The 13601-nt window shown below is 41.2% G+C and overlaps 1 protein-coding gene across 4 annotated transcripts in view; it reads right to left on the reverse strand.

Moving 5' to 3' along the window:
- Window positions 1-13601, reverse strand: part of LOC126292176 (speckle targeted PIP5K1A-regulated poly(A) polymerase-like) — a 102786-nt gene that overhangs the window by 19158 nt on the left and 70027 nt on the right. For 3 of the 4 annotated variants that reach the window (XR_007552029.1, XR_007552031.1, XR_007552030.1), the window contains 2 exons: window positions 13149-13477; window positions 10380-10446 (listed from right to left, as the gene is read on the reverse strand). Coding sequence is in view for 1 of the 4 variants with exons in the window: in XM_049986016.1 (XP_049841973.1) it covers window positions 13155-13477 (323 nt within the window). In the remaining 3 variants the exon portion in view is untranslated. The remainder of the gene's footprint in view (window positions 1-10379; window positions 10447-13148; window positions 13478-13601) is intronic. The other variant, XM_049986016.1, reaches the window with a different exon arrangement.

Below are 13601 nucleotides of genomic sequence, written 5' to 3' on the forward strand. Positions count from 1 at the left end.
ATTCTGCCCTCTCATTTACTTTCCTTCTCTATCCGCCGATTCCTAGGGTTCTAATGTTTTCTTCCATGTCACCTAGTCATCGTTTATATGGTAGACATTTTTATTTTCTTCCTTTCTGTTTCCACAGGAAGGTTTTCCTTTAAGTTCTCACGTCCTCCATCCTTAGGATGTGCCCCAGCTAGACTATACTTTAAATTAGCTTTACAATATTAAGCTCTGTACAAGAGAATCCATCTCAGAATTGGTCCTAGCTCTCCAAGTACCATCATTATTTCTAATCCCTCAATAAATTTTCCACCGTATTCTTCATTCAAGTCATCAGTGCTGAGTAGCTTCCATGCTTCATATTCATATGTATCCAGTGTCATAATCATAACCTTATACAATGAGGGGGGTGGGGAATCAAAGTACCAACAAGGAGTTGTGCAGCATAAACAAAAGTTGGTAGGTGTATTCCTACATCTGAAAAATGATGTCTATTCAAATTTAGTGTCAGTCAAACAAGAGCCACTATGAGGATGCAATCAGATTTGCTTTATACACACACTGTAATAGTCATGAGTGTTAGTTACCTATGAGATTGGATGTGGCGAATGACGTTAACCAAGAATCCCTTTAAGGTGACAAAGATGCCATTATCAACATCTCCAGGATTTGAACAAGGCCGTGTAATAAGGTTACAACTAGCTGGATGTTCTTCTGTGATACTGCAAAAAGACTTAACAAGAATGAAGCCACTATATATAACTGCTTGCAATGGTGGTTAAGAAGAATGATTGATAGCAAGAAGATTGGTCTCTGGATGGCTACGTAGCACTTCCAAAGGTGAAGATCGTCGTGTTCAGTGTATGGCTCTGAAACATCTTACTGCACCTAAAGCAGCAGTTTGAACACCAGTTGGCACAATAGAAATGCAACAAACTGTTACAAATGAGTTACTTCAACGACAGCTCTGAGCCATACACTCTGTATTGGGTATCCCATAGACCCCACCACCATGTGACTTCAGTGGTGTCAATCGTGAGCTCATTGGCAGGCAGGCTAGAAGTCTGTTGTATTTTCTGATGAAAGCTGGTTCTGCACCAGTGCCAGTGATGGCACAGTATTGGTTGGAAGGCAGCCAGTTGAGAGCCTGCAACCAACCTGTCTGTCTGTCTGCTAGACACACTGGACCTATACCTGGAGTTACGGTCAGGTATGTGATTTCGTGTGATAGCAGTAACACTCTCGTTATCCCACACACCTTGACTGCTAATTTGTTTGTCAATCTGGTGATTTGATCTATTGTGCTGGCATTCATGAACAGCATTCCAGTGGGTGTTTTCCACCATGATAATGCTTGCCCACATAATGTTGTTGCAACCCAACATACTCTACTGTGTCGACACGTTGCCTTGGCCTGCTCAATCGCCACATCTGTCTCCAATGAGCACATATGGGACATCATCGGACAACTCGAGCATCATCCACAAACAGCATTAACCTTCCATGCACTGACAGACCAAGTGCAACAGGCATGGAACTCCATCCCACAAACTGATATCCAGCACCTGTACAACAAATTGCATGCACATTTGCATGCTTACATTCAACATTCTGGTGGTTACACCATTTATTGATGTACCAGCATTTCACATTTCCAATGGCTTCTCTTGCACTTACATTAACTTGTACTCTTGCAATGTTATCACTTACATATGTTTGTTACCTAGAAATATAAATTCCTGAAATTTGATTCCTCTACCATATTTTTTGTTGTTGCAATTTTTCCCCGTGGTGTATATAATCATTTTGAGCTGTCTATTTATTATCTAGGTATCCATAGTTTTTTAAATGTATGATAACACCTATTAGCACTTAAAATGTGAGCTTTTATTTCAGTGGTCATGGAATTTACTTTATCAAGAGTAGCTCCTAGGTATTCAAAATCTTAATTCTCAAAATTGAAACCTGTTGCTGACCATTATCCAAGTTATCAACAGATATCTGCACTTATAACCTTAATACCCTTTTATGTACTGTGAAGGGTTGTATTGCACAATAGATGTCTTTTACTGTCAAGACAGAGAGAAATCCAATGTCCGCCCTATTCATACCAGTTGTGAGTATTACACAAAATATTTACATAATGTAATGAGCCCTAGATGTTTCCCAACAATCTTTTAGTTGGATACTACAAAGGGCGTTCATAACATTTTCGACAGTAGTCTATTTTTTTATTTTTTTGCAGGAGGCGAATGAAATTTTTTGTGAACATACTTAGAACATTTAGCTATAAGTTGGTATATAAAAGCATTTTCTTTTATTTACAGGTGAGCCATAACGGACCATGAAGTAGATGTGAGGTTGTGACAACTGTGTGATGGAGTTCCTCTTCAAGACAGTCGACGACTCTGCCATATCGATTCACAGGAAGTTGCTCCCTGTTACTGTGTGCCACTGGACAAGCTGCGACATGCCATCAAGACCCACAGACTACAGCTTCAGGGTCAGCTCATCAGACTACGCCATGACAATGCCAAACCCTTCACAGCCCTTATGACACAGGAGAAAAATCAGAAAAATGGGTTGGAAAACTGTAACTCATCCTCCCTACAGTCCAGACTTGGCTCCATCTGATTTTTACCTCTTTGGTCATCTGAATGTCCACCTGCACAGCAAAACATTTGATAGTGAGAAAGACCTTATTTCCTACGTCAAGTGATGGTGTAAAAGTCAATCCCCAGAATTTTACCAAAGGGCATTTACATAATGGAAAGAATGCTGGGCCAGATGCACCACAGATGATGGAGGCTACATTGAGTAGGCTCAATGTATAGCTACATGTTCCAAGTATGTTCACAAAAAATTTCATCATCCTCCTGCAAAAAATAAAAGAATTAGAGACGGCTGTGCAAAACTTTCTGAACACCACTTGTATCACGTTCTCTCTCTTTCTTACGGACATAATCATTCATTTATCCACATGTAAGAGGGTCCCATCCATTACACCTAGTGGAAATTTTTCCATCTTTCTCCATTTCTTTACAATTGTCCAACAACCAACTTCAATTTATTTTCATTACTTAACACAATTTGTTCCACAAATACCATCATGAGGAGAGAGCCTCCAGGGATCTATATCTACATCTATACTCTGAATCATGGACATGCATGGTAGAGGGTTTATCCCACTGTACCAGTTATTGAGACACTTTGCCAGCCTAGTCACATACGGAGCTCAGGAATAATTATTAAATGTCTGTGCTTGGTTTAATTAACCTAATCTTGTCATCACAATCCCTGTGGGAGCGGTATGTAAGGGGTTTTAGTGTATTCCTAGAGACACCCTTCAAAGCCAGTTCTTGAAATTTTCTTGATAGACTTTCTTGGGATACTTTCTATCTTACGTGGAATGAGTCAGGTCAGACATCAATCGGATGATACAATCAGTGCTGGCAATTTCTGTAAATTATACTAATAAATTAAAGCTAGCACTAGTTTACTGAAATGGATATTTATAGTAATTATGTGGTCACGCAGAAAACTAATGCCTTCAAAGATTTTTAAATAAACAAATGTAATTAACATTCTACATCTTTATTCTTCATGTCTACATATGCCACTAGATATGGCTCTGAACTGTAGTGTGTGACATGGTGGTGTATAATACGACCCCTGTCAAGAGCCTGAATAACACCGTTTGCAGTGTTGACATGCAGGAAGAGAGTCAATGAGGTTCTGGAAGATACTAACAGAGATGTGGAGCCATGCCAACTCTGTCTGTGGCCAGCTGCAACAGGTTTCTCAGTCTAGGATCTACGGTGCAAATAGCTCGATCAGTGTGGTCAAACAGTCTTCATCGAGTTTCAGTCTGGGAAGTTTGGTGGTAAGTGGAGAACAGTAATCTCATCCTGGTTTTCTTCCAATCGTGCACATACACTGCAAGCTGTGCAACTCACTGTGTTGTGCTTCTGGTAGGTGCCACTGTGCCAATGAAGAACAAATTGCATGTAGGGGTGGGCATGGTTGGCAAGGATAGATGCATACCTGTGTTGATCCACTGAGACTTCCAGAATAAAAAGATCACCCAGGGAATGCCACAAGAACATTCCCTAGACCATAATTTTTCCTGCCGAGTTTACTTTCACACATTTCACGATTTCCGGCCTTTGTCACCAATGAACAGCAGTCAGCATGGGTGCACAAACCAGATGCCTGTTGTGGGGACTCCATGCAGCAGATTACGCTGATACAATAGCTCCCTGCTTAGCAATCATATACAACCGCTCGGTCACCGATAGATCTGTACCTGCAGATTGGAAAATTGCGCAAGTCGCACCAGTGTTTAAGAAGGGTAGTAGGAGTAATACATCGAACTACAGACCTATATCATGGATGTCAGTTTGCAGTAGGGTTTTGGAGCATATACTGTATTTAAACATTATGAACCACCTCTAATGGAACGATCTATTGATACGTAATCAGCATAGATTCAGAAAACATTGATCTTGTGCAACGCAACTAGCTCTTTATTCGCACGAAGTAATGGCCGCTATCAACAGGGGATCTCAAGTTGATTCCGTATTTCTACATTTCTGGAAAGCTTTTGACACCGTTCCTCACAAGCGACTTCTTATCAAGCTGCGGGCCTACGGGGTATCATCTCAGTAGTGTGACTGGACTCTTGATTTCCTGTCAGAAAGGTCGCAGTTCGTAGTAATAGACGGCAAATCATCGAGTAAAACTGAAGTGATATCAGGTGCTCCCCAGGGAAGTGTCCTGGGACCTCTGCTGTTCCTGATCTATATAAATGACCTAGGTGACAATCTGAGCAGTTCTCTTAGGTTGTTCACAGATGATGCTGTAATTTACCGTCTAGTAAGGTCATCCAAAGACCAGTATCAGTTGCAAAGCGATTTAGGAAAAATTGCTGTATGGTATGGCAGGTGGCAGTTGACGCTAAATAACGAAAAGTGTGAGGTGATCCACACGAGTTCCAAAAGAAATCCGTTGGAATTTGATTACTCGATAAATAGTACAATTCTCAAGGCTGTCAATTCAACCTGGGTGTAAAAATTATGAACAACTTCAGTTGGAAAGACCACATAGATAACATTGTGGGGAAGGCGAGCCAAAAGTTGTGTAACATTGGCAGGACACTTAGTAGATGCAACAAGTCCACTAAAGAGACAGCTTACTCTACACTCATTCATCCTCTGTTAGAATATTGCTGCACGGTGTGGGATCCTTATCATGTGGGATTGACGGGGGACATCAAAATGGTGCAAAAAAAAAAGGGAAGCTCATTTTGTATTATCACATAATAGGGGAGAGAGTGTGGCAGATATGATACGTGAGTTGGGATGGAAGTCATTAAAGCAAAGACATTTTTCGTCACGGCGAGATCTATTTACAAAATTTCTGTCACAAACTTTCTCTTCCGAATGCAAAAATATTTTGTTGATCCCAACCTACATAGGTAGGAATGATCATCAAAATAAAATAAGAGAAATCAGAGCTGGAACAGAAAGGTTTAGGGGTTCGTCTTTCCCGCGCGCTGCTCGGGATTGGAATGGTAGAGAGATAGTATGATTGAGGTCCGATAAACCCTCTACCAAGCACTTAAATGTGAATTGCAGAGTAATCATGTAGGTGTAGATGAATGTCTACTGAACAGTTGGTGCGGAGAGACCACTGGTAGCCCCTGATTTATCTGAGCAGTTCGTTGCTCGACAGTTGCATATCTATTCACCCGCACCCATCTATCATTCACACCTGTCGCTTACATCCCGTGGTGCAACACAGTTGCCTCAGCATTTGTTTTGGAGAGCACCGTTTTGCCGTGCACAGTATACTTTAAGCAGGCAAGAGTTGACAAACTTAGCCATTTCTGAAATGCTTCCAACTTTGGTCCAAAAGGTGCCCTTTCAAACATCAGATGCATTGCTCTGTTTCCACATTTAGACAACAACTGCACTGTCTTCCCTGTCTCCCAACATACTTTACATACCCTTCCCTGCTCGTGCTGCTACCAGTCGTCTGAGCATTTGTTGCACACTGACATCTAATACAGGTGGTGGTAACATTAACGTGACTGGACCACGTATGTCGGTGCGTGACACGCAACACGCTGTAATCGATCTGAAAGAGCTCAGCAACATACGTCCTTCAGCACGACAATGTCAGACCACACACGAGCACTGCAACATCAGCAACAGTGCACCGCCTCGGGTTCACTGTCACCGATAACCCTCGACTTTACTCCATCTGGTTTTCTCCACCTTCCAAAAATTTTAACGCCTTTCAGATCTTCACTTTGACAGTGATGAAATGGTGCAAGCACAGGTGAGGTTATGGCTCCATCAATGAAGTAAACATTCTGCAGTGATGACATCAGCAAACCGCTCTCTCGCTGGGAGCCGTGTTCGTGCTAGGATACTATGTTGAGAAATGTGCAGATGCTACAAAGTATGTTAATAATGTTTGTTTTATTTCAAAAGCTTTGAGGGTTGCCACATAAAAAAATATGGAGCATTACTTTTAAATACATCATCTTACATCAAAATTACTTGACATATCCGTATTAGAAGAAAACTCGCTACTTTGAAAAAGTAACTGCACCGCTTTATATATTATTCAGCTGCTGTTTTTAACTAATACTTCAAACGAAACATTTTAACCTTATACGAAACCACCGGCAGCTATCAATATAGTGGCGGAGTATGGATCAACTTAAAGCAGCTATTAAAACAACTCAGAATTTGGACTCTCAAGTCCACGTATCCTGATAAACTGAAGTGATAGCTGATGAAGTATTCATTTACTTTGGGTTTAAATAATCTGGGATTTTCAGTTTCCTGCCTTTTGTCCAAAAGAAACCAGTTACAGATGTTAGCGCCAGAATATAAAACTCCATTCTGTGCCCTCCAGATGGATATGTAGTCTGTATGGAAATTTTAAACATTTTTGGAATATTACTATTAACAGCCATTACGTAATGTATAAAATGAGCTGCTTTTTTATTTAAAACCCTAATATCAATCAGTTTCAGTCATAGACCATCTCCACGGATTACGGTTAAAACAGTTTTAGCCACATATCACATTTGTCACTACTTAAATAATGAATTCAGTATACCAGACACGACTTTTAAAGGCAAACACAGTTTGTTGAATGAAGCTGCACAAACATCCAGTCAGATGTAATTCTTCAGGGTTTGAAAGTAAGGCACTGTCATGTTGATTCATCGGATTCTTGCCAATTATTTGAGTCTTTCCTGCACGATATTTCAACTACGTGATTCACAGTCTTCTACAGGCGCTGTCCGACACTGATCCCAGTGTGGAAGGAGTCCGGTATTTATGAGTATGTTGTGCTAGGCACTCCCTCTGTGGTCTGCACTCCACACCACAGATAGAGCGCCAAACGTGGCATGGACTGCAGAGGGAGCACCTAGTACAACATAGGCATAAATTCTGGACTCACTCCACACTGAGATCAGTGTCAGACAGCACCTGAAGAAGGCTGCGAGTCACGCTATTGAAATATCATGCAGGGAAGACACAAGTAACAGGCAGAAACCCGATTAATCAATAGCCCCGTCAGAACTTGATAAGACATCAAAGTACAGCAAAGACAGGTAACTTGCTTTAAATGTTCATAAATGCAAAATTGTGTCCTTCACAAAACTTAAAAATTGCTGTACCAATGACTACAATATCAACAATTCACAACTGGAAGTAGTCAACTCGTATGAATATGGGTAACAATTTGTAGAGTTTGAAATGAAACAAACAGGTTCACTAACAGGTAAAGCAGATGTCACTTTGGTCCATGTAGAATAATAGGGAAATGCAATCAGTCTACAACGGAAACTGCTTACAAATCACTTGTGCAAACAGTTCTAGAATACTACTCGAGTTTGTGGGACCCATACCAGATAGGACTAACAGGGGATGTTTAACGTATACAGAGAAGGGCGGTATGAAAGGTCACAGGTATGTTTGACCCTTGGGAGAGTGTCGCAGAGATGACGAGGAAACTGAACTGGTAATCTCTTTTAGACAGGCACAAACTATCCCCAGAAGGAATCAATGAATATACTATTACACAGCTACCTACATTCTGCTCTTAGAGAGATAAACAGGATAAGACTTGACTGATTAAAGTGCACAGACGTGTTTAAAGCAATCGTTCTTATCATGGAAACATTCCACGTGGGAAAAATATATCTAAAAACAAAGATGATGTGACTTACCAAACAAAGGTGCTGGCAGGTCGATAGACACACAAACAAACACAAACCTACAAACAAAATTCGGCTTTCGCACCTTCGTTTGGTAAGTCACACTATTCAACTGATGTTGCTACCTAATACTTCAGACAAAGCATTCTGTTTCCATACATTATCAACCATTTTTCTTGTTTTCCAATTTAAGTGCCCCTGACCAGTATAAATTAAAGTTCTCAGATACTGTGTGTCCCTAGTAAACTACTTCACATTTTTTATCGTGCAAATTCTCTGTAAATAGTGTAACTGAGTCAGCATTTACCATTATGTGAAATTCTGCTTTTTCTTCATTAGACCTGGTTGGTAGGATTGCATTATTGCTGCAATTTGACAATAATGTTACAGAGGGGTCAAACCAAAGCTGGCCATAAGTAACCACACTGACGGAAGAAAAAATCGCAAGACCAAGGAGGAATTATGTGACTACCTAAAGTTGGTAGATGTGTGATCTGAAAGATGATGTCTATTCAAATTTCATTCCAATCTTATAGGAATAGCTAGTAGCGCCACCATGAGGATGCAAATCAGGTTTCCTTTAAATACACATTGTGATGGTTGTGAGAGATAGGGTTGGATGTGGTGAGTTGATGTTAGCCAAGAACACCTTTATGACAACAAAGATGACATTATCAACATCACTTCATTTGAACCAGGTCATATAATTTGGCTACGAGAGCTGAATCTTTCTTCTGCATTATTGAAGAGAGACTTGGAAGGAATGTAGCCAATGTGCACGATTGCAGTGGTGGTCAAAAGATGTACAGTCACAGGAAGATTGGGCTCTGGACAGCCACATACCAACAGAGAAGACCACTGTGTTTGACATACGGTTCTGGTGCATCACAGCTAGAGCAGCTGTTGGCACCACTGTGACAACAAACTGTTACAAATCTGGAACTTCTTGGCAGATTAAAACTGTGTGCGGGACCGAGACTCGAACTCGGGACCTTTGCCTTTCGCGGGCAACGCCGGGGTGTGAGTCTTGCTTGGGTAGCTCAGTTGGTAGAGCACTTGCCCACGAAAGGCAAAGGTCCCGAGTTCAAGTCTCGGTCCGGCACACAGTTTTAATCTGCCAGGAAGTTTCATATCGGTGCACACTCTGCTGTAGAGTGAAAATATCATTCTTGTTATAAATCTTTTACTTCCAGGACAGTCTGAGCATGCATTCCACTGGCCCCCAAACTGCTGCCACCTGCTACTTCAGTGGCATCAAGTGAGAGCTGATTGGAAGGCACGGTGAAGGTCTGTTGCATTTTCTGATGAAAGCTGGTTCTGCCTCAGTGCCCACGCTCACACACACCGCCTTTGTAACCCAACATGCTATACAGAATGTCAGCATGTTGCCTTGGCCTGCTCGATGACCAGATCTGTCTCCTATCGAGCACATGCGGGACAGCATTGGACGACAACCTCAACGTCGTCCACTAACAGCATCAACCATCCCTGTATCGACCAACCACATGCGACAGGCGTGGAACTCCATCTCACAAACTGACATCCAGCACACATGTACAACACAATCAATGCACCTTTTCACACTTGCATTCAACATTCTGGCAGTTAAACAAGTTATTAATGTACCACCATTTCACATTTGTGATGGCTTATCCTGCGCTTACATTAGTCTGTGATTTTGCAATGTTAGTCACTTAAATATGTTTGTTACCTAGACAAATGTATTCTTGAAATTTCATTACTCTACATAATTAGTTTTGGTATTGCAATTTTTTTTTCCTTCACTGTATGTACTCTAATCAAACAATGGAAAAGGCAGGATGGAACCTAACACTGTTACACTGTATGTGCTCTCAATCACAACTATCAAGAGGTGACATCTACATTCAAATTTTCACACACAATCACTTAATTATTTCTACTAAATTGTACTAGTACTCACTAATCGCTTCGTTAAGTATTAAGCATTTCCTACTGGATTCTATATATATTGCTATCTTATGTTTGCCCATGACCATTTCTGAAATACAGCACTCAAGCAATTGGTCAATTCAGTATTCACTGACGTCTATGGCCTGGTACTTTATTGCATTTTTTATGTATGTAGCCACTCCCCTTTCTCGTATTACAATTATATAATGTGATACCTTACTTGTATTTCTCTAGGTGCACCTCTTCAACTTCTGTGACTCCCAGATGTTCTCCTATGGATTGCACATCTGAAAAATGAATTTCGATTTTTCTTTGTCCAGTGTTGATATGAGAAGCTCATTTCTGTTACTGAATAAGCTTCTTACATCTTGACAGTATACTCCAGACATATGATTATTAGTCATCATACTGAGCTAGCTATTAAGTTTTGTTTATCCATTTATTATTGCAACTTTACCTATAGTTATTCAACTACTCTAAAAACAAAGATGATGTGACTTACCAAACAAAAGTGTTGGCAGGTCGATAGACACAAACGAACACGAACATACACACAAACTTCAAGCTTTCGCAACCAACGGTTGCTTCTTCAGGAAATGAGATCCATCCTTCATGAAATCCTCCCCACTCCATCAAGAGTGTCTTTCCGCCTTCCACCTAACCTTCGTAACCTCTTAGTTCGTCCCTATGAAATCCCCAAACCACCTTCCCTACCCTCTGGCTCCTACCCTCTTAACTGCCCCCGGTGTAAAACCTGTCACATGCACCCTCCCACGACCACCTACTCCAGTCCTGTAACCCGGAAGCTGTACACGATCAAAGGCAGAGCCACGTATGAAAGCACCTATGTGATTTACCAACTGACCTGCCTACACTGTGAAGCCTTCTATGTGGGAATGACCAGCAACAAACTGTCCTTTCACATGAATGGGCACAGGCAGACAGTATTTGTTGGTAATGAGGATCACCCTGTGGCTAAACATGCCTTGGTGCACAGCCAGCACATCTTGGCACAGTGTTACACTGTCCGGGTTATCTGGATACTTCCCACTAACACCAACCTGTCAAAACTCCAGAGATGGGAACTCGCCCTTCAGTATATCCTCTCCTCTCTTTATCTGCCAGGCCTCAATCTCTGCTAATTTCAAGTTGCCACCGCTCATACCACACCTGTCTTTCAACAACATCTTTGTCTCTGTACTTCCACCTCGACTGACATCTCTGTGCAAACTCGTCGCCTTTACAAATGTCTGCTTTTTGTGTGTGTGTGTGTGTGTGTGTGTGTGTGTGTGTGTGTGTGTGTGTGTGTGTGTGTGAGTGCATACCTGTCCTCCTTACCCTCTCCCTTAAAACCCACATCCTTTCATCCTCCCCTTCCCTATTTCCTGAAGAAGCAACCGTTGGTTGCGAAAGCTTGAATTTTGTGTGTTTGTTTGTGTGTCTATCGACCTGCCAGCGCTTTTGTTTAGTAAGTCACATCATCTTTGTTTTTAGATATATTTTTCCAACCTGGAATTTTTCCCTCTATTATATTCATATTCAGCTACTCTGATTTTCAGAAACATTTACCCTTAAAAAGGTCTAGGTATTGTGTCAAAATGGTTTCTTCATTTCACAATGCCATTTAAGCAAACTCACTAGATTCACTTCAGACTACAATAAATTTATTAGTTAGAATTTTATTTTTTAAATCAGTACTCAGTGAATTATAAATGAAACAAGTCATTTCATTATCAAGTCGCCTTGCCTCAAATAGTTCCACTTAACGTGAGGAAAAGTGAGGGTCATTGTAGAAGTAAAGGAGATTTGTGTCACCACACATTTTCATTAAAGAAAACCTCTTTACAACATATTTTGATACCTTAGCTACATAGTCTGTGTTCAAATTTAAACATTGGTCATAGAAGTCCATAAGCTTTCCAGTGGCTTCTGCTTACTCTCAATGCCGCTAAGTTGTTGAACCAGTCATTAATGGCCCCTTATTTCATTGTCTTTTCCATAGTACTTTACTCCCTAGAAAAATCCTTCGATTTGGGAAAAGATAGTCGTCGCTTGGCAGCCAAGTCTGGGCTATAAGGCAGATTTTCAAATAACTTTCCATCTAAACTGACAAAGAAAATCCTTCAGAACCCAGGCAAACAATCATTTGGGAATAACAATGCTGCTGGACAACAATCGACATCATTTGTTTTGAATGGCATGAGTTAGTCTTCGACATGTTTGACAGTAAGCCACTGCATTTATGGTCTCTCCTCTATGGATGAAATCAACTGAGCAGGATGCCCTCTACTCCAAAACATTGTGGCCATAACCCTTCCATTCCTCAGAATTTGTTTTGGTTTTGTCGAGGATCGTAACTGATGCCATCCCATTGCCTCGTACTTTGTTTCTGGACCTTTACGTGAAAAGCAGATGTCAGCATCAGTAACAAAGTGGTTCAAAAATTCTTCACCGTCCATGTTGTACTGAGAGATAGATAGATAGATAGATAGATAGATAGATAGATAGATAGATAGATAGATAGATAGATAGATAGATAGAGAGAGAGAGAGAGAGTGTTCGTTAGCCATAAGTCGAGGAACAAACCTGGCATGCACATATATTCATTCATCTGCCATTACAAATGGTGCACTATTTTAAAAGTGAAGCTTTGTTCGTCTCATTTCTATCTACTCTGATTATCTGCCTGTAATTTTCAACTGGGCAGACTATTTCTGCATCCAGAACCATATCACACTACTCATTGTACAGAAACCATATGACACTATAAATTGTACATTCTGTGGGATTGTCATAGAATAACACATTTTAGAATTGTACAAATAAACAGTAAATGACATTTCCCTCTCACTGTTAGTGTTATACAGGCACTGACAATCGTGAAGATCTCCAACACTGTAGTGGGGGTGGGGCAGAAAACTGTGCAGTTCATCATTTCAAAATGTTCTTTACTTTTAGAATATCAGGAAAGTAATAAAGAGTAACTCACCTGTCATCAGCGAGAAGTCATCTCCCTCACTGTCAATGCACAAGTCGCGCAGAGTCGACACAGTGCCACGTCACTGACGTTCACGGTCAGGTTTCGACTCAGGTTGAACGGGTCGAGAACCACCATCGCTGCAGATTTCGTAGGCACGATGCGCGGCACCGACTGGCGTGGCACAAACGCTCCATCCAGCGGAGATGCTGCCATCCTCTGCCAGTCGATCCGCTGGAAGCACTGCAGGAAACCCAGCAGCAGTTCACGGACAGACCGCCTGTCGTGGGGATCTGTGATGCGGAACTGTTCGCTGTCGTTGCAAAATGCGGTTTCCCAACCTGGAAATCAAAAGCACTTTCCTGTGTTGCATTCATCTTTTAAGTAGGCATGACATCTCTGTCTGTACTCTGTTAATTCACAGTGTGTTGGATGGATATATACGTCTGGCACATTCTGTGGCTA

The sequence above is a fragment of the Schistocerca gregaria genome, chromosome 9, assembly GCF_023897955.1.
Source record: "Schistocerca gregaria isolate iqSchGreg1 chromosome 9, iqSchGreg1.2, whole genome shotgun sequence".
Lineage (NCBI taxonomy): Eukaryota > Metazoa > Arthropoda > Insecta > Orthoptera > Acrididae > Schistocerca > Schistocerca gregaria.